Consider the following 22,660-nt stretch of genomic DNA (forward strand, 5'->3'; position numbering starts at 1 on the left):
AACGACCTTTAATATTTTCTCACCACGACTCGCACTCAAAGTAAAACAATGGAGCAGCCGGAAACCATGGTACACAGTGGGTCAAACGGGCGTAAGCCATGGAGGGCAACAAACAGGGGGTCAAGGTCAAGGGTCTTCTCAGCGCGTCGAAAGACTACTAAAGGGCGCACTAGCCAAACAACCCAATCGATCATGCGAACGTCGAACCACAATCAAAGATTACTGTCCGACTAGCACTACACTCACCATCTGTTTTTCTTGGGGAATAAAGTGTCATACAACAATCCACGTGTAATTTATCTGCTGTTTGTAGTCTCGCCGTTTTACAGTATAGGTGTATATCTTGTTGATGCGAAAGTGGTAACCAGTTCGACCACACCGTTGAGATTCGGTTTCATGCTCATCAGACTGCGTCACTTTGGTTGTGTGTGGTTTGTAATGCATACATTTGCAAAGATCCAGCAGATATTCTACCCGGTATGTGAAAAAACCTAGCTTTGATCATGTCCGCACAGTATTGCTGATCTAGCAAGCAGCACGTATCATCAGAAGGGAAGTCCTTCACGCACTTGAAGTAACAACTAGTAAAATTTTTCAAGGTATTCTCATATTTTTTGAGAATGAAGCAATGTTTCACTTATACAACACTTTTTAAACGTTGGCGGCTGGAAGATTTTGCTCATCTGTGGTCTCATCAGATGGGTATAGCTCCCGACCTCCTTTAATCTTACTTCTAAGGTGACCATAAAACTACGTCAGTAGGGCTCTATGCTCGTTTTCTGGCTGACTCAGCTGAACATCAGCTGAGTGTCTCTCGTTCTTCGCATGTGCTGCACAAAGGCCGCATTGTACTTCAACTAATGCACTATTACCGAAACCAGAACCTTTTTCTCAGCACAGCGCTACTTACGATGTTGACGAAAATTTTCGGACAGCCCTTTACTGAACACCGGATTATACGTATGTTGGATTAGAATGAATTGGTGTTACCGGGAAATTCAAACGAATCTAGTGTTCGCCATTTTACTGTAAAGTAGAGATTTCACCGGGGATGCTGGAGACGCAAATTTTACTTGCAAAGGAATTTTTAATTCTGCATGTATGGGAAAATGAATCATCCAGGGGTGGAAAAATGCGTGTTCTGGCAGCTCTCCTTTTTCTTATAGTTCCTCAATGAGCTGGATTTGGGAAATGCATTCACTGAAGTGATATGACTACTCATAAGTAGCAACATAGCAAATCTACGAGATGACTAGTGTACCAACAAGTGACAGAGTCATACTCCCGTGAACACAGAGGGAAATACAACTTTAGTGGTCTTAGTTTTTCTGAGTAAAGCTGGGAGGAATCTGAGGTTGCAGAGAGCGGTGGAGTTTCCCACTGGTTGTCTCCATGCTTGGAAAAACATGTCCTGTCAATTTAATCTTGGGGCTTACAAGTCTACGCTGATGTGGTTACTGATTTTACATGTCACATACTGAATGATGACTTCCAGGAAGACGGAGGCGGGCAACACATACATCTAGGGAGTGAACGCATGCTCGGGGACTAATACCAACTCACAATACACGGGGATTTACCTTTCTGAAGACAGGCGAAACAAGGGTGATAATCCGGTGGGCAGTTGATGATCACTTTGGCTGGATCAACGAGGGTGGCCAGGTCCACGATCTCACCTGAAAAATCAGCAGAATCAGCATGACAGTTTGCCGTATGAACAAATTAGTTGTCTGAGCATTACGGAAGAACAGAATGTATTACACTAGATCAATGCTGTCGGCCTTTGAGATTCCTTGGATGACCCCAAATATAGCACTGGAAGGGTGATACGAAAAAGTCACGAGGAATCGCACATAGACGTGATAAATCTCTGACATTTAGCTATCTCTTTTGTATAAAAATCTCCGGAAGCACTTTCAGTCTACAGTAATCCTTCCCCGGAATCACTTTCAGTCTACAGTAATCCTCCACCATAGAATAGGTTTGCCATTAGTTTATATATGAGGAGAAGCGCTTCTTAAGAAATACTGGGATGTCAAACTATTGGATTTCACATTGGAAGATCTTATTTAGTCATTAGGCAAATGTTCCGGTATGCCATGAGCCTGAAACAGTAATATTGACTTGGCCGACTCCTTTGCACGTCAGCTGATGGGTTGCCTTTCGTCGAACCCTGCTTGCTTAAGTTACCTCTGACTTGAAGTTAGGTAACGGAAGCAAAATATGGAAATGAGGCATGTAATGTATGAAAAACGGTCTTGGACGTGCTGGTACATGCGAGGTAAGGATATGAAAGACCAATTGATTGTTCAAAAGCTGAAATGAGCTAGATCCGACCCACGTGCTCATGGCAGTGAAGCATCGGTATTGAACACTGATGCCATGCTGTCGATGATGATGATGATGCTGATGATGATGATGATGATGATGATGATGATGATGATGATGATGATGATGATGATGATGATGATGATGATGATGATGATGATGATGTAAGTGCTCGGAGCACTGACGAGCGATGCCCACCGTTTTGCCGGTTGTAGCCAAATAAACCAGTCTGCAAAACATATGTTCCAAAGCCTCTGGATATGGTTGAGCTGTGCCCTCTGATTTACTTCCTTTTCCGGACATGCCTGTCACATCGAACTAAGCTGACTGGATTACAATCAGACTCCAATATGTGGTTTGCATCGGGGCAGTGTACAGCCGAGGGAACAATGCCGGAAGTTGTTCTGAGGAGGTAGTCCTTAAACCGCCAGAAGGCTTAACAGATGACACAAAGTTAAATCGGGTGTCCGCGAGCCACGGCTGGGTGATCCACACGCTTGGTTAGTGTAGCACAACAGTGGATGCACAAGTGTTTGAATGTGAGCACTCCGAACTATCTGGGATCTCATGCTTGATGGTTACAAATTGAATACAACCAAAATATAAAAAATGAAAATGAACAAGGTACAATGCAACGCAGTACATTTAAATTAGACAATTAGTTTAATTGAACCTCCGAGTAAAGGTAGACTATTTGCGGCTTCGTGTGTTTCTGGCGGTTTCAACGGTGGCACTTGTCCTTGCGTAAAAATTTAGGTTACTTAAATTCGTAATAATAATGTGGATAGATTGGGTGAAGGAGGGAGATTTCCGGAACCAACAACCACAGAGTGATCACACGCCTTACCTGAAGACGGCACAGTCAAAAAGTACAAATCTCAACCTCTGTTGGCTGTCCGACGAATCTACCAAACTGAGTTATTCTCTCAGAACCTCAGAATGTGTAGCTTCAATATAGAGACCATCATTTTCACTGTAAGAAGCGATGCTTTGCTCCGCAACAGGATAATCTTTTTCGACTTGCTTTCCCTGCACTCAATATCTTCTAGATCCATTCACAAAGAAGCCATCGTTAGCCATTCACATTCTCTTCACACACTACTCATTTACACTAAAACAGGCCGAAGAAGTGTTCAAATAAGTGAAATATCATGAGTAATTCATGGATAGTAGGAGCGCAAAGTGGCGAAGGTCATTTATTTTGGTGACTTTGGTTTCGAAACTATTGTGGATACGCCCCCGTTTTCAGCCTGTCGAAAACTCAAGCAATTTGATCAGGAACCGCCCATGCTGGTTCTACGTTAAAGTCGATAAACGGGGGCTTTCACACCCCTCCTTTTACATCTCAATTTTCATCTGAATGCATCCAGACGAACTCATTCCAGAAATACTACTTACCTGGTTTCCCTGCTGCCTCGGCTACTTTTGCCACGTCCAACTCACATTCAGACGAGTGGCTTGAACACGCGCATGGTTTGCAACCCAGCGGATCATTGGACATTAGACCATAGTGACCGAGTTTACATCTGAAAGCAACAAAACAAAAAACAAGTCAAATTTAACCGGTACAGTTGAAAAAGTCACAGAAGCGTCCCGGTTGGGGTAGTCAGCAAACGACTTACTTCTCACACTGTTTTCCGCCAACATTTTGCTTGCACAAACATTGTCCGGTTTGTGCGTCACACACCGCTCGATTGTCCAGTCCACCGACTATGCTGCAGTTGCAAGGTCTACGGACAAGAGGAACGAAATACCAGTTGAGTTGGACATAAACCGTCGGGAACAGGCAAGTAAATGAACCAACCAGTGGGACATCGCTACGGTATGCGACCAAACGATAACGCTGAACAAATCGTTTCGCTCCGCGGACAATCCAAACGCCGCTTATCAGATTCACTGGTCACTGGAGATACGGGGATGGTTGGAAGAGATCTGATGCTCTGAGTATTACTTATTGGTTTGAGTAGTCGACATAAAATGGTGAATCAGTTTAGATGTCCGATGAAACCTGATGTTTTGTTTATCTTTTGGTGGAGGTCTCTAACAGGGGGCAATGACGAAGACAGACTAGAAAAACAAAGAAATCACTGAGAATATTGGATAATTCATACGGATTTACTCGGCGTAACTCAGTGGTTCAGGTGCGAACTTACTGACAGGAAGGTCCGTGGTTCGAATCCAATCCATGCATCTCGACCGCTGCTATCTGGTATTAGGCAAACTGGCAGTAGCCCCTAGCCCTCATGTTCCCTTCGGATGGTAAGGCAGCTAGTTACCGGAAGGGCAGTATAGCAGAACGTTTTTTACGGATATGCGGATCGTGTACAAAGTAACACTATGGCTGGTAAGATTACTTCTCATCGAAGCTCGGCGCAGATGTCAGATACTTAGCAATGGTAATTGGTGGTGAATGTGAAATCCATTCAAACTGTCCCAACTTGTCCTTTATCAGTGTACTTATCAAGTACTTAGAAAGAAAGAAGGCCTTCGCTGCGGAGTTATTTACTAGAAAATGCCAACTGACCGGTTACAGACTATTGGACAGGGAAGCAAAACTATCATTTGCATCTTATTTACAAAAACTGGACATCTATCTTCTCCTGAACGCGTCTTCTTGAACTTTCCTGGATATTCATTGACTCCAACCATTCACTGCTCAACTCCAAGCAAATGTTAAAAAGCGATTCCACAAATTCCATAACAGATCCCCCGTTTCAAGAGACGCAAAGCGTAATTCCAAGAGCAACACATACTACTCGCATGCCTTCCCATCAGTAGTATCACTGGTAGTATCTCCTAGCCCTCACGCTCCCTTCGGATAGCACGGCAGTTAGTCACCGGAAGGGAACTATAGGAGAACGTTTCTTACGGATATGCGGATCGAATACCAAACGACAGGGTGGCTGGTAAGATTAATTCTCTTCGAAGCTGGGAGATTGGCTTCCAGTGTCTTTTAGACCAAATAAAAAACGGGAGTTTAGTTAAACCCTTCGCTTAGGATATTTCTTGGTTGAATATACAGTAAATGGTGTTTCAGTTGAAACGGGATTCAAGATATCCAAGTGCGTTTCAACAAGACTCAGAAGATCGGCGAATGTGGTAGAGTCTCGGCCCGCGAGCTTCCATTAGTCTTATGCCACTCCTACTAACCAGCTTGTATGAAAGGCTGCGATGAATATGCATCTAGAAATTAAGTTAACGCTAACGGAACTGGGACGGGAACCGTTTTTGGTTAACACCAAATTAAATTGCAACTAAGTATTCATAGCCACGCACGCATAATTGGTTTTCAAGAACGGCTTGAGATCAATGGTCTACCTGGTGAGTACCTAGATGAACGAAACCGGCAGTGAACGTTCGAGAATTTTCACTGATTTCATTAGTAGTATCGTGTAAACAAAGGCTTTTGGTTGTCAAATAAAAACTGCGCACGGTAAACTGGTGATGAGGATCTGGGAGTACTTGGAGGAGCAATATCAGAGTGCAAAAGGTCATGAACCATGCATGTCTGTCAAACTCAGCGGTAGTTGAGTATACCCGCCAGGTTAGGGATCTCGAAATATTTCCCTCATCCACAGCATTCTTCTACCTCCCTTTTATCGATCTGGGAAAATCACCCTGTTCACTTTCCGAAGGAAATCGATTAAAAAAGAACGCTAAAAAGTTGTGTTTACATGTTAAAAACGGATAAACAGTTTTGAGTAAGTCAAAGTGAGCATTCACGGGCTGGCCTCAATTATTTCGTCATGAACTGTAGTCATTTTGGGCAAGAAGCCCTGTGCCTTTCTCAGATGTTTCGCAATTTGTATTTCAACGAGTTATGACCCAAAGAACACAAAAGCCATCTTTTAGCTCTGAGTAGATTCAGATTCTGCCAACTAAGCCGTCCAAAATATCAAAATCAACTGCTGGATTCTAGTCACTGAACGTGGGCGCAGAACGGTCATACGCGTCCTTCCGATTGTGCTCAAGAGGTCACACTACTAGAGAGTTTAAGTACCCCCTCTGTTTGGGCGCGGGAGGTAACAGATTCGGCACCCGTGATTCAAGTGTCCGTGAAACGACAGTGTGAAGCCTGACAGATATGCTAACCTCCGGCATCGCCGAATGCCCTTGGAAGTTATGTTTGTTCTCTATCTTGTTCCCATGGTGCAATAATGGACAACTAATCGATTTCCACGCCCACGTTTTGTCGCACTAGGTAGTTAGGTGGCTGGCTTCCACCAAAAAGGCAGTAGGAATCTAGTTTGCTTTGTAGTTGCACGTGAACTTAATTGAGATCGCGGTGTAGTTCAGACCTATAGCTGCTTTCCTCTGTTCTCTGGAACTCTCGTGCTCCTCAAATATTTGTCCGGCCCTATCCAAAAGTGAACCAGACAAGTGACTTTGCAGCGGTTTCAGAACTGGGCATTCAGCAACCCTTTCCAAGACGTGCCCACGTCAGCTGCACTTGGGCTCTGTTTTTAATTTCCAGGCGTGACCAAACATAGTCTGTTCTGCGGGTTATTACACGACGAAATCTGCTTTCCAGGAGTAAACGCTTTATGTTCCTGAACTTGCCCAATAAAGATTGTACGAAGTTGATCCCACCTCCATAATGGCTAACAATCCAATTAATAGTGACTGAATTTGCTTCCAGCTGTGCTTTGCAAACAAAAGCAAGTAAGCTGAAGCAAATACGACCGGTGTGAGCTGAAGAAGTTAAAAACAAGACAGGACTAGACGGAAATGACGAACTTGGGACCAACTATGCCCGAGCATGTGACTCGAAATCCCTATTGATGATCACATGGGGTGTTTTCAAGGTCGTGCCTGAAAGTCACGAGAATGTAGGCCATGAGTGAAGCGAAACGTTCAGTAGACTTTCTCCTGTCAGTGAAGCTAATCTATGCTGAAAAACCAAGAAGCACTACTGGGCAGCTGTTTCATCATCAACAGTGCACATCTCACAAAGCGCAGAGGGTTTCGAACCCGTGACCTTCCGGCCAGTGTGATTGAACAGTTAACCGTTTGTCCACGTCTACGAGTGGCTGATCAGCAACGTGATTAGCCCTCACGTAGGATGAAAGCTCTGGTGAATATTACCAAATGCCAAGAAAGTAAAACATTGTCTGATAGCCGCCCTTTCATGGTGCTTTTGTATACGCCTAGGAGGATGATCTCCGTAATCGGATTAAATCTCTGCCAAGTAAACCCTAAAACTATGCGCCCACATCGCTCATATTTGGAATGAGAAACGCTGTTGCCCAGCACACGTGCTAATTTCCATGACAGTTTGATAAACGCATGTATTATCTTCATGCTGTGTTAAAAATCAACGTATTGAGCATTCTCTATCCATCGATGTCTGCCTAAAACGGTCCATAGGTGCTCCATAGGTGCTTCAAATAAGTGAGAACATTTTAAAGTTTCCCCCATGGGTTTCATCTTGCGAGACAAGTTCATTCTACGTGCAAAAGCTGAGATAAGTTATTGGATTGCTTGTTTCGCATCTCCTGAAGGAGAGCGGGGGCCACAGATTATCAAGAAAATAAAACCTATCTTGGTTCTACTAAATAATTTGGCCAAGGGTTTTCGCCTCCCTGGGGTTGGCGAATTATCTGTTTAGAACTCATTTTTTCTAGGAGGCCTGAGACTTGATAAACCCTATGGAATCTACCGCCTCATCCTTGTTTGCTGAGTCTGACAGATGACAGTCTGATAGTCTGAGAATGGAACTCAAGAACCAAGATTACACGAAACGGGTAGGTTGGGAGAAAGTACCATGACATTGTCGAGTTGTCAGTAAACATATGAAGGGTTTGTTTGATGTACGGCAGACTGAACGGTTTATCGATCTAAGCAGACCTTACTGTAACCAAATGACCGGCGACCAGTTTTCATCACGCACAAGTCTGGTAAACAGTCACAGTATTCAGTGTTTAGCACACGCGCCGATGGCAAGCCGGATTGGTTTCTTACAAAGTTTGCACTTGTTGTGTGATCGTCTGTTTGAAACAAGCATTCGTTTCGCACAAAGTTATGAAAAAAAAGTTCAACGAAGGGAGCTAACATTCGGTGAAGTGTAGCTATTCTTACAAAGACAGGAAAATATTTCCTCGAAGTCCATTAGAATTTCCCAAACACTTGGTGAGGCCAAATACAAGTCCTTTACGGGTCCCCAAAAGCCAATGTATTCCGGTGAGAGAATTAGCGTATCGGATGGCTATTGTGGTATATTGCTGCAATCCGTGATTCGATGCCGGGAATCGAACCTATACTGAGCAATGAAGCTTTGCAATGGGAACCAAGGCATGCAGGGCCTTGAAAGAATAAGCGAAATCATCAGCGATTGTCCTCTGGAAGGTGGATTTGGAACATATCGCTTCTACGTTAGAGCAGACGTAAGGTTTTGAATGTTAGCAGTATGTGGAATCTTTTGGGCTTGGATGCATAGTCTCGAAGTCACTAAATTACCCTATTGCTCTCTTTGAAGTAACATTCCGGGGACAGCAAAGCGCGCGATTGGTGGATTCGGAATTTCATTCGTGCCTGGAACATTCAGCCAGGGTTTTTTGTTTTCACGTGCCTCGTATCAAGGCAGGAGAAACTCGGTACAAGATGAGACGAACAAAGTGGCAATCTGTCATTACCCCATTACGGACGAGTAATTTTGGTGGCTGACTGTCAGTATGACCCAAAGGACAAAAATGATATTTATTATATTTATTTATATATTAGATGAGTGAAAAACTAATGGTCCTGGTCAGTTTGAATATGAAGTTTGTATTCTGTAACCTTGTAGCTGTATTGAACGAAAAAAAATTTATCGAATACGTTTATTTGCAAATTATGAATGTTGACAACTTGATGGCTACTAAGTTATTCGACGTTGCTTCATCCCATGTCCCAAATCAATTGCCCCCATCCACGCGGACTAGTTTCCAACAAAAATTTTGCGCGTGCATCCCAAGCCCAGTTAACCAGCAAACCAAGTCCAGCCCAAGGCAATAGTTTCTCAACATTTCTCATTTCATCGAAGTCACCAACCCGAACCGGTGACATCATCCATTTTGAACGTGATGTCCTCTTTTTCCGACATAAATCAGCAGGAATGATGCGTGTCATTGTTTCTTTGGTTGCATTTTTCCGGAAGGTAATAGAGGATGTGCTGATTATGCTGTCTTTTTAGGAAGATGCTACCCTGTGATGAGGTAGGGTATGGTGGAATATGTATCAAAAAGTTATTTGGAGGACTTTAGTGGTTAGCAGACAAAATTGAGAAGGAGGAGAGTCAGAAGAAAACGTTGATAATCCTCCCCGGTCCTACGGGAGCCAGATTTATTGGCCGATTGTCAGCTGAAGCGATTGTTATAATCACCGTTGATGCAGCATAGGTGAGCTCTCCTTGATTGTAGCTGGTTTGGATCGGCCTAGCCTGGCATGTGATGCCTGGGAAGCACCATCCGTTGAAATGTAGTTCAATACGAAACGATACAGTACAGAATCCAGGGCAGTGAAGTTAGAACGCGATTCCGAAGTTGGGCATAACAACTCAGTAAGTACTCAACTCCCAAAGGCTTCCACGGTTCTCAGTATAACATTGTGGTTCATATTCGCATATAACGGTTCTATCTCATGCAGTGATTAGCAAAAAAATGTTGGTCTTCGAGAGCCCCATCCGCGTCTCTTGCCAACATGTTCACTTGCTAAGATATGCACTGGAATAGTACCTACAGGTAGCAAGCTCAAATTGCAGGTTAAAGTTCAAAACTCCTCAAAGGTTCACAACATCAATGAGAGCGATGATAATATTGAATGTGTCATTCGTTTGTGTAAGTTAGACACAATTTGTAAAACAGGACTGCATTGTCATGCAATAGCCAAATCGTAGGATATCGTACACAAGCTGTACAGGTGACGAAAATCAAACTTAACACACCGGTTACCAGTGTAACGGTGGATACCACTGATGGGGGCATGCGAGTAGTATGTCTTCTCGTAAACCTGGTTCGCGTCTCTCGAAAAGTGAGATGCATTACGGAATTTGCGGAGTAGCATTTGCTTGCGCTTGAGCAACAGTCAATGAATATCCGGTAAAGTTCAGGAAGACGCGTTCAAGGGAGAGTGGATGTTCAGTTTATGTGAATAAGATGCATATGAGAGTTCTGCTTCTCTGTCCAATGGTCTGTGGCCGCTCATTTGGCGTTTTTTAATAAGGAACTCCGCAGCGAAAGCCCTCTTCCTTTCACTGGTAGATATCCACTCAGCAATCAGCTGATGGTACTTGTGGGATTAAGAAATTTTCATGAATGAGGCTGTTAGTGGTGAGCTTTACTTCATCAGAAAACAACCCAGGCGCATAGAAGTGACTTACAAGCATCCTCCAGCACTAAAACCATAGTGATCTTCCAGACATCGATCGCAACGCGGACCACCAACCCCTGGTTTGCATCTGCACTGTCCGGTGGTCGCACAATCTTCCTGACTGTCAACAGTCCCGACGGGATCACATGAACATGGTTGACATACGGTTGGATAGGCTGGATCAGGGAAGTACCCGGTCTTGCACCGTTCACAGTTGATACCCTCGGTGTTGTTACCACAACCGATGCACCGACTGCCGGATCCGGTCTGGTCATAGAGATCCGAATCAAATTCGCAGAGTTGGGAGTTTCCGTTGCACTTGCAGGCTGCACAGAACAAAAACAACAGTGATTGAGTATACAGAAGTTGGTGAGTAGCCCTCACAATCCTGCTCCTAAAGAAACAAGTCGAGTTTAAGGGACTTATTCTGGTAGACTGAGCGACTGATCGATCGGTTGAGCAAACGATTTCATTGGTTCACGGCAGTTGCCATTTCATTGGCCGACTATTCTCCACTGCGAATGCTCGCTCGTTTTTTTGTGTTGACGTTTGCATACTAACTGAAAAAGAAGTCGAGTAATTGAAAAAAATCCAGACTGTTGATTGTTTTCAAGATGAGTTTTCCTGCGGAAGAGGGCATAAAACAAACTGATGTTGGTATTTACAAGATTTGAAACAGACTGCATGCACAAGGCGCAGTTTATCAGCTTACGGCGACAAGGATTCGGGTTTTCTGGTGTCGCTGGTTGCCATGGCACATCTCGATGGTCCGGTGCACACTGTTCGCAATTATCGCCCGCCGTGTGGTGACTCGGCGCGCACACGCAAACAAGGCGATCGGGTTGTCCTGGTCCTGTGCTCGGACGACATTCGTTCCCATGGCCGTTGCACAGACATCTGGAACGAACAGATGGGCAGGTGCATTCAAATTAGGATAAGAAATTATGATGAAAAGAGCATCAATAAAGATTATGCATTCGGAGAAGTCATCGCCAGTAGTGCTGGTGATGGTTACAATTCATAAAGTTCCCTAGGAAACTGCATGTCCACACGTTATCACGCGAAGGCTTCTGACCTGTATACACTCTTCTGAGGAATTCTTCGTATCTCTTCTCAAGACACTGTGGTGTTTTAAACTTCGAAAAAGCAAAAAGTAGAAGATCCTTTCTGTGTACACGACAAGTTGAGGCCACTGTTGTTTCAAGGAGGCACGTTCTGTGATCAATATTCGAGGGACTTGGCAATGGACGCTGAATGGTCATGGCTCGACCTCTGTCAAATGTGCAGGTTGCCACACATTCTGTTTTGAACGCCGTTACCGCAATTACCTCTGAAGCTGAATGAGGCCCAACAGGTATCATGTGAACTCAAAAAGAACAAAAAGAACTCCAGCTCCACTGCGTCCAGGAAAAAAAACTCAAAATTCGGCATATGCACTCATTTGAAAATCAATTTGGTTTTCACAGGAAACTCAACTAAATCCCTTGTTTATGATATTCTTCAACTGAATGCGCTACACTAAGGCCGCCTCATGTTTCAGACTGCACGATATTTGAGACCTCGCGATACATGTACATCCATAATACACTACTCATAAGGTTTCTGAAAACACTTCAACAGCCCACGATTGGTTCCCCCCTTCTCGGGGCTCATCAGGTAGGCGCAGTCGCCGAGTTTCCGTCAACCATATGTTCTACTTGAGCCCAAATTGAACTAATCTCGACAAATACACTCATTTGCAAATCAATTTAGTGTTCACAGGAGACAACTGGATTTCTCGTTCATGATATTCTTCAACTGAGTACGCTGCACAAAAGCCGCCTCATGTTTCAGTTTGCACGGTATTCGGCGACTGCACCTACCAGATGGGCCCCAAGAAGGGCAAAACCGGTTGTGGGCTGTCGAAGAGTTTTCAGCAACTTTGTGAGTATTCTCTTTTAATAGAACGCATAATTTGTTCGGCTAACCGACCACCTTTGAAATACAAACAACCTAACGAGCCTTTTTGTATTCATTAGTACCGACTCCTTCATGAAACCCAGTAACATGAATGAATGTCACTGAAGCATTCAGGATGGACATGAGTACGTAGGGTCCACCTAAAATGATCTTCGTTTTTCAGCCGGTGCATGGTGAACCATTTTGTCCCATAGAACAGAATCTTCGACAGCCGATGTTAGTGGATATAAAGACCGAAATGGTGGCCGCTCCACGAGCATATCCACCGTACAGATCCATGGCTGATTACGATACGTGACCAGATCAGATTGTGAAAATATAGGCTACGTGGTTTAGTAGAACAGACTAAGTGGTTGGAGAGACTTCATTTGTGGCCATCTGGTTCCTCAGTGTACAGCGTACATTGTCCAACTAGGAAGCACTCTCCTGCTTACAGACGCCTACTTGGAAACCTAAATTCGGAAGACATTTTCATATTTTGGATCATACTTCGTCTGCTTAGAAAGTGAGTCCATTTTAGCCTGAAATTAATCATCATTCATCCAGCTGTAGCACCCTTCTGGCGCCTAGCTGCCATGCCATCCGAAGGAAGCACGAGGGCTTGGCTACTGCCAGGTTGCCCAAGCCTAGACAGGGGAAGTCGAGAGGCAGAGATTGGGTTCGAACCACACACCTTCCAGTCAGTAACTTCGCGCTCTAACCACCGAGCCGTTTCGGATTTTTTTCAGGGAATGCCTGCCGGTGAGTAGCACAGTTGTTGCGTAATGGTCAACATAATTCACTTTATACATGACAGTTTCATCAGCCGATTAGCGGAACTAATAAGAAAACAAAAAAAGTAGTAATTGAATGTCTTTTTCATAAACTTCAAACTTCAAACCTACCTGCCACCGACAGTGAACTTGTCAATAGCGAAATAGTACGTAAGCAAGGTGTCCTTTTCCGCCCCACGTTCGTCGCCAAATGTGTGCATTTTTTTCAGTTCTACTCTTATCTGACTCGCTGTACTCCAGCGCTGAAGGGAGGAACATAACGAAAACGGGGATAGATGTTAACTGCCCTAGAAACCGAATACACCGACCCTTCGAAAGAAACAACTAAGATGGAGAGAGGTATTTTGTCCTTGTAGCAACTCAGTCACTCACATGCTTGATTGGTCAGCCCACAGTCGCTCACTGGATCACGAGACTTGTCTCTTTTTCATGCCCACAAACCACGTCACATAAGGTGACTCATTGGACATCGATTGTCTGTACCGTAAAGTGAGCGTAGCAACCACTCATGTGCTGTCACACCCACGTACTAGCAAACAGAGCTACTTATAGGGAAACCGAACACAGTCAGCACACAGTCTCGCGCACGCGCAGGGAACAAGGAGTCAGCCCAAGCACTCCAAGTCCACGGACAATCATGGAGTACGTGTAGCAGTCGCACTGCGGAGAAAACACGTTCCCGCCGTCCGGACTTTGACCAAGGGACTCTCACATAAGTTCCCTGTTGACGTGCTCCACATTTGATATTGCCCCTTATTTCATAGATGCTGCAAATCGTTTCTGTAAACTACTGTCATCCACAGTAAAGACTGCTATCAGTGCACATTCACCCTCTAATTTGTATTATGGCTATCATAACCAGTGCACTAATATCCTCTCATGTTTGGATGGTTTCCCTTCGGAGGTTCTGATGAGAGGTATTTCCTATGGAGTAAGGGGCAGGTCTACTGTGATTCTCAGGATCAAGCAATTACACCAGGGAATCTTATCCTGACATCTACTTATCATGGAGACCTTGAAATCAAGCCCAACTGATGTGAACACTGCTAATTTTTAAAAGGCATATCACCGCTCGACTAGATTTACTTGCAGTTCAGCGTCTTCGAAGAAACGTTCGTAGTTTGGCCGGCCATTAATAACGGAGAAGACCAATTCCCCTCCGTACAATGGTTGCAGTGTGGAATATTCTTCTTGGCAAATAACCTCGTCCGGTCGGCTGAAGGTCGGTACCGGTTGGTAGGGTATCCCGAAGTAGGTGTAACAGTTGCTGGAGAAGTACGCCCATGGAGTCCAGTCTGACTGATCGTCGAATCGTTTGTAAATCACCATCGCGTGTGGCCGCGGAGATCGAAATTGTAGATAGACATAGTTCACATGAAATTTCGTTCCTGTTTTGAACGAGAGTGTGTAAGACAAACAGAACTGGAGAATGTTAGCCGGGAACTTAACTTAGTTAACTTTATCCCCATGAATTTTGAAAAAATGCTAACAAAAAACTTACTGACTTGAACTTTTGGAGTTATAATAAAGACCAAGTGAGCAACGGAGAGCACGATTTACATCAAGCGCAGTTGTTCAGTAAAACTTGGAAGTTATATTTACTATTTTATGGAAGCTCGGTTTTCGCGTTCATCTGCCTCCTTTCGGAAGATACTACTTGATAGCAGTCTTCAGGCTACTTAAACCAAATAAATAAAGCCAGCAAATGTCACACGATAATGACTGGGTGATTGATTGTAGGCAATTCTACGAGACTCGAGGTGGGGTTAGCGAGTAATGTGAGGATTTAATGGACCATGTGAATGAAATCACCAGTTGGTAATGCACTATTCCTTCCAATGGCAACCCTCTTCCATGGGATCAACTGTCCAAGTACGGACACGTCAAATGTACTGCATCTCAGGGGACTTCCCCATAAATCCGCCTCAAATGCCCTCGTGATGCGAAAGCCCCGATAGCAAAGACTAGGATGCAGAATTCGTGCACAGTGTTTCAATTTATTTTGATCACCGATTGGGTAACTGGATAATGAAGTGGAGAAAGAATTGTTCTGCTCAAGTATTGAAGTCCTACTAGACGATTTTCAAGAGACTTTGCACCGTCCAAACCTAATACGCGAACACCTGATGCTGAACCCTTTCTGGCTCTTCCAATGGTTAATCTCCCCTCTCAGAAGGTGCTCGTTACCTTTAGAGATCGGTTTCGATGGGTCCACGCAGGTGGTCCACAGAGAAAGGTTTACTCTACTGTTGAATGTAATCATAAGGTTGTTCCCTCTTGCAAGACCACTTTAAAGGACTGGCTAGGACCCGTTTGGTTCCAGTTCTACTGCCTTGTTGAGTATTTTCTATTGCTGGAACAAAATTTGAAAGAACAACTCGAAATTACTACTGAGAATGAGGCCTGAAAATTACAGGCGGTCTCTGATTGCTAGAAAGGATGTAATACGTACTGACATGAGATGAAAATCCCTTAGATTTTGCGTAAAATGCACGCATATGCCTATAGATACTTTCCAATTCCTGGAAAGTCCGGATTAAATACCCGTCTGTGTCTGATGATCACTTTGAGGGAGGTGTTTTGCTCTGTAGAAAAGTGACGATGCTTGCAAGCAATGACTTTCTACAAAAAGGAGTGAGAACAGGACGTCACAATACTTTTTGTCTTTGCTTAAAGTTTCGTCGTATTTTTATTAACATTTATTGTACTTATAACATTACTTGTCGATCGGAAGTGTGCCGCTAATGCGGATCTTCTCCCCTCCAAAAGGAGGCCTACTCGGATGTTGCCCACTAGCGAGTTTTGTTTGGAGTCAGGCATATTGTGCGAATCGCTCAGCAAATAATTTCGTTCTAAATTTTGGGGCCCTGGAAAGTCTCCTTTGAGGTGCTTGGGAGAATTATGGATGAAATAGAAACTAATCCGTGAAATACATGAATTGGAACTGTATAACACATTTTTTGGGGAAATGGAGCCCCAACTGCTCAAAAAGGGTCAAAATGCTCGGTTTCAGACGGATTTTATCGGGGTCTAAGAGTGACCGGATGCGTGCAGAGTACCATAGATCTGTAACTGCTGTTTGCGGATCTAATTTCCACCGGTTTCCGTCTACCAAAGCAAACAACAGATCTTTGTCTTGCTGAATTTCATCAGCTTGTGTATATGACGATATGTACGTGTTCCTCGCTAGTAAATTTATTGCTGCCCCGTCGTATTCCTTGACTCTTTTTTTGGAACAAACACAGTTTCACGGCTAGAATTAGAGTGGGGTTTAAGGAACTGCCTATTTTCACTGTCGCGAAATTCAGCTATTGGAATGCACAAAGCTATCCTCGACTTGACAAGGGTTTTGCTAGAAACATCTGAACGAAGACAGACTCCTGGCACATTAAGCCTCACAGACGTGGCATTTCATATCTAATTTCGCAAGACACTTTCAACGTGAGTACATTGCCAAAGAAGTCGGGTGCGCCTTCGAACTTCGTGTCACTTTCCCTTTCCACCTACTTGATCTTTCATGAGTAGCGAAATAAATGTGAAAAATTTGCTCGGTAGGGCAACTTGCCCATTCTTGGAATATCCTCATCAGACAGAAGGCTGGCACTGCATCGTCGATTGCTGTTGCTCTGACCGCGTAATCACATATTCTACTTGCACATTCTATTCGCAAACTGAGATAAAATCATCAGTATGTCGCTGCGCATCGCAGCGGTGCACGCAGGTGTGCACGCCAACATTTTGCCACACAAGGCCCACCTTTTACTCAGCAGTCCCCTTTGGGAGGGGTTGGATCAAGTTTGCCGTATCCAAGACGGATTTACGACGACTGGCGATTTCAAAATGGTTACTTCAGATTTCGCTTTATTCACATCGGAAAATTTGGGACTGAAGCAAAGTCTCCAAGTCAAAGCCAGATAGAGAGCTTCCAAAACCCGAGTTTAGGGGCCATCGGATATCACCAAAACATTCAAAAAGCGATTGGGGCAAAAAGTCGTGACTGAAATGGAAGATGGTAAGAGATATGTGAAGTTCTAAACTATAGCCCTCAGAGAAACAACCAAAACCAGAATTCACCGCTGTCTTTCCTGGGGCATGACCGCGTCCGCAAATCTCATTGGTAGAGTCTCCTTACGGTCGACAATGACTCTGTTGTTTAGAGTGATAGATAATTGGAGCCATCTAACACCGTCTCTTTCAGATCAGTGAAGCTATTCAATGAGGATGCCTGTCGTTATGGCAACCAAAGCACAACTAAGTTACAGGCATCGAAACTCTCTCTCTGAGCTCCAAGGGAGGTCTATAAAATCGATCACTTCTCTGGATTCGGGTCAGTTTCATTTTGCGCATAGTTGGAATCGTTCCAATGTTTACCGTTTCCGGGTAGACACGTATCCAGCCGGCGTGCACAACCAGAGCACACAAATGCGAAGCACAAGCTACATAACCCGGCAAACAAGCGGGTAGGCACATGGAGCAACCTGAAAACTCCGGCGAGCGTCATCTTCAGCCGGCATAAATGCCGGCTAACAATACATGTGTCTCAGGCGCAGCATTCTGCCTTGTGTTTGTATGCATCTGCCTGTCGTTTCGTTTCATTGTTTTAGTGGCATTGTCAAGGTCAATCGGGTTTTCCGGTTCAGATTGAATGTGAATTCACAGGGTTGTTCATTTTATATCCCTTTCACAAACTTGACATGCGTATTTGTATGTGATTGTTCTTTCAAGCTTATTCGTTTGTGACTTTGGCTTTAAGTATATAATGCACTGAACAGTGAAACAGTTCATACATTGGTCGTTTCCAAAAATGGGTAGGTGAAGGCATTAAGAACTACAAGTTGTGAAGTCAGTTCCAGGAGATTCAAAAGTTCCCCAGCAATGACGAATGAAGAGAACAATCTGTTTCAATAAAGGAAACTACCCACAAGGTTGCTGAAAACTCTTCGACAGCCCACGACCGGTTTTGCCCATTTGGGTTAACCCAAAACTAATGACACTATCTAACACACGCGGGTTTCGTTCACAAAACAAAACAGATTGTTTTCGAGAAATACACTCATTTGCAAATCAATTTGGTTTTCACAAATATCATAAACGGGAGATTCAGTTGAGTCTCTTGTGAAAACCAAATTGATTTGCAAATGAGTGTATTTCTCGAAAACAATCTGTTTTGTTTTGTGAACGAAACCCGCGTGTGTTAGATAGTGTCATTAGTTTTGGGTTATGCTGACTAGTCCATGAACACAGACATAGATAAGTTGAAAACAGCTGTGCGCTTTGAGGTGGTGCCATTAGGAGAGACCACCTTCAGTTACCCTCGTAGATTTGCTTGGAAAGGATGAACGCTTGGAGCAAACTAGAGATTATTTTGAAGGCGTATTTTATTGTGAACCCTCTGTCAGAAGACCCGTTTCACTGACTTTGCATAGCCTGGCTTCTGTGTGATTGACCCTTTCATGGTCAGTGGTTGTCTCGTGGACGAAATGTTCAAAATGTGCCTGGTAGTTCAGATGCGCTTGTTGGCTAGTGAAAAGAGGGGATGTCGCCTGGAAGCAGCCAGAAATGCGTCCTGTATATTGTTGCGAGAGGCAGTTTGATCGTGAGCTCACACATAAGAGACGAGGGAACGAACAAGCCGTGGGCCCAGCCATTGTCCATCATTACCGTTCTGTGGAATCTAGACTCTCTTTCATAATTTCAGCTCAGAGTTTGTCCTGGAAGGGAAGCCAGTCCACGTTGAAAACAATGTAACGCTGTTGTATTCCTACTGAGAATCATCATCAGTGGACTTCTAACGAAGTCGCAGAAAGTTTCGAACCCGCACTGTCCAGGTTAGCAGTAAACAGTTCCACAAAGCTGAACAACCTAGAAGTAGCCGNGACTAGCAAATATTCGCTCTTTCGATGATTATTTGCCCGTCTAATTATCATTTGTTCTCCCTTTTATCCTATTCGTCACATTAGGATTCCTCTACAGAGTCAAAACATTCTTCAGCTAGGACGATTCGGGTCCGCGGTACCTTCGGTTGCATACTGTTTGGATGCCTGTTTTATGGAGAAAGCACTACAAACTATCCGTTTGGAGACCGACTTTCCAATGTCCAAAAGCGAACGAAAACTATTTACCTCACTCGTGCGTCATAGAAAGAAAATATTTTTCTTGGATCACTTGAATGACATACTCATATATGATAAAATTCCCATCGATTTTGCACAAAAACATAAGCTAGTCGACTTAATCTGAACAGATCACTGACTTACAGTCGGATGTACATTTTCTGGCGCTCCTAGATAGTCCAGTTCCTCGCATTGTGTGACATGAAAGCTGTAGACACAAAGTAGGAGAGTGTATGATACGATTAACTTCAGCATGGTCACTAGAGCTTCCACAAATCAATGGCATTTTGCGTTATTTATACTGGCTGCCAGTGGACTTTCATATCGTTCGCGATTTGCACCTGGCTAGTCAAAAGCGGTATAAACGCACTCTGGATTTTATCATTTTGAACGTTTCAAGCGTAAGCGCATAAAAACAGCACGCGTTCTGGCGTGGACTTCATTCTCGGCGATACATGAAATACTATTGACCCGAACGAAAAATGTGTATGAGTTAATCCGGCACGTAGTGAGGATACTTGGAGTCAATCGATTTTTGACGGCTTTGATCAAAGTGTTCCACGAAATGCATTCACTCCACATTGGTGACTACAGCCAAAAGTAACAGATGAGTATCGCGAAATACGCTCACCTGGAACCCCGCTGAATCTTTCGTTTATGATGTTTCCAGGCAACTGAATGTGCTGCACCAGGCCGCTTCATGTTTCGGTTGCCACGATATTGGAGATACTGTAATGCACTACTCACAAGACTGCTGAAAATTCGTCGAAAGCCCCTGACTGGTTTCGCTCTTCTTGCGGCTCATCAGGTGGACGCAGTCCCCGACTTTCCGTCAACCTTATGGACTGCTTGAAACCAAATTGCACGAAATTGGTGAACTACACTCATTTGCAAACTAATTTAGTTTTGCGATAGACTCACATGGAACGTAGCTGAATCGCTCGTTTACGATGTATCCAGCCAACTGAATGTGCTGCATCAGGCCGCCTAATGTTTCAGTTGGTACGATATTCCAGAAATCACGATACATGTAATTCGAAACACTGAGTTTCGTTCGATGGGCAACGCGGATAAAACTCATTAGGAACACCAAGATTGTAGCCTTTCTGGAATTTCAGGCACTGACTATCCTCAAATGCAGGATGAGAATTACTCCATAAAAACTGTTGCTGCCGGCAATCCTGGGATCCGAAATTTTATCTGACGAATATTGCTACTGAGAAGTGTATCCTAAAAGAAATGAATCATGTTTAATAGTACACTCGTTTTAGCTGATGATTTGTTTTAAAATCTGAGAACAACCAACGACAGTAGTACGACCATGTGATTCTTTACTGGTCGTTGACGCAACGTTCAGCTCCAAGGTCCTCTGAAAGGCCCGGTGCTGTAACCCATACTCATCAAGCTAGAGCTCAGTATTCGCACAATGGAGTTGAATTTTCAGAAGCTATGACGTGTCTTTGATGGACTGAAGAAGTTGAGATACACGTACATGCGTCTTAGTGCTTGCCAAAGATTTTTTACGGCTCAAGACAATCATCAAGAGTACAGAGACGTACGGCCACTTTAACGAAAACCGACTATAAGCGTTTAACTAACTACGGCTGCTAATTTGAAAGCACGCATTTCCGGTAGGAGCTCATCTTCTAACGAAGACGGTGTGAATTAACCTAAAACAAAGGTGAACAAGTACGAATTCACCATCTCCTAATGTTACCCAAGTTTCACCGCTGTTCCTCGAGTTCGCCGACGATCACCTAGTTTAGCATCGGATGCAGCATTCCCCTGATATAATAAGCTGTCGGACTGAATAGAACACAACTCAGGCTCCCTAATTCCTGTACCACAGGATAGGCTGAGACGAGTTTGCGGATTCTCACCAAAGGATACGCGATCCGGATCCTCTAGGGTATAAGGGCCCGTACCAAAAGAAGTCACCCTCACCGTCCACGCCGTCTAAAATTCGAGGAAAACCTCAACTTGGTCTGTGATTGAAAGAAATCCACAAAACAGGACTAGTACAATCACCCAAAGTTTCGGCAATGTTATCGATTGAGAGGTTAATTGATGACGCTCAGCCGGCCGTGTAAAACTCTGGTTTCTGGACGTCACAATCAATACTGCCGTATTTTGGGATATGTTTCCATCAACTTCAGTGACGCTGATACGTGACAAGTGTCTGGTTTACGGGTTTTCTTCAATCACCAGTGTGATCAAGACCGCTTCCACTACTTTGTATAAGCAACCGGTTGTAAAGTGACCCTGAGTAAAGCTCCAGCATCTTTGCCATTCGGTGTGGTATACGTGAGTTTCCACCCCTGGGCGAACAGCGTTTGCAAATCACTTCTGGCATTTGATATTCGTTCTACCCATTTTATTCATAAAAGAAGCATACTTGGACTTTGTCCACTACGTGACTATTGAAGTGGTATTTGAATACAATGCACGTTTTTTCTGATAGTGCTGCGGAAAATTAACACACTGAGATACGCTTGCACTTTACATTACTACAGACATTTCATGTCCCAGGCTTTATCCCTTCTTGTCTATCGAGGGAAGTAGCACCTGAGTGCCCGCCTCAGTGAAACCGATTGAGATGTAGACTTCCTTTTTTTATTGGCTATCCGCGGCTCTCAACTTCACAGTTATAAATTCCTTCCGTGGGTCCGCATCATCTTAAAGTTGGGTATCAATGCCTCATGACCTTGTCCGGTGCTATAGATGAGGCTAAGCGAAAATGCTTTCTCCTGGGTAGCTAATAACTCGTTCCTTCCGTGACTTTGTATCATCGACTATTGTGCTGTTTGAAATTCCTCTTGTTTATTCTGTCCCTGCTTGTAAACCCCGCTCCATTTTTGGGTTTAATGCAGGCGTGTGAACTGGCGTTTGTTTGTCCGCACCAATTCATCTATTTGACCTTGAGGTCATCCAGCCATTTCGGGACCAACCCTATGCACATGCGACTATCTCACGTTGGAGACTGTTTGCGCAGTTGGTTCGCACTTTTATAGTCCAAGCGGACCATTTGTTGTGAATGAGTATCTGGTGCATATTTTCTGCGCACCGATTGCTGCTGGCTGCATTCTGCATAAGGCTTATCGGTTTTCTGGATGATGAGCTTCAAGAGATCCCGAGATTTGT

At 44.0% G+C, this 22,660-nt stretch overlaps 1 protein-coding gene across 1 annotated transcript in view; it reads right to left on the reverse strand.

The window, feature by feature from the left end:
* The window catches only part of T265_15345 (hypothetical protein), a gene marked incomplete at both ends in the record, with an annotated part of 90,174 nt that overhangs the window by 55,763 nt on the left and 11,751 nt on the right, over window positions 1-22,660 (reverse strand). Inside the window, 7 exons of the mRNA XM_009177672.1 lie at window positions 1,581-1,676; window positions 3,727-3,854; window positions 3,951-4,058; window positions 10,685-11,000; window positions 11,387-11,571; window positions 13,518-13,648; window positions 14,493-14,794. Of these exons, the coding sequence (XP_009175936.1) occupies window positions 1,581-1,676; window positions 3,727-3,854; window positions 3,951-4,058; window positions 10,685-11,000; window positions 11,387-11,571; window positions 13,518-13,648; window positions 14,493-14,794 (1,266 nt within the window). The remainder of the gene's footprint in view (window positions 1-1,580; window positions 1,677-3,726; window positions 3,855-3,950; window positions 4,059-10,684; window positions 11,001-11,386; window positions 11,572-13,517; window positions 13,649-14,492; window positions 14,795-22,660) is intronic.

This window comes from Opisthorchis viverrini (assembly GCF_000715545.1).
Source record: "Opisthorchis viverrini unplaced genomic scaffold opera_v5_448, whole genome shotgun sequence".
Taxonomy (NCBI): Eukaryota; Metazoa; Platyhelminthes; class Trematoda; order Opisthorchiida; family Opisthorchiidae; genus Opisthorchis; species Opisthorchis viverrini.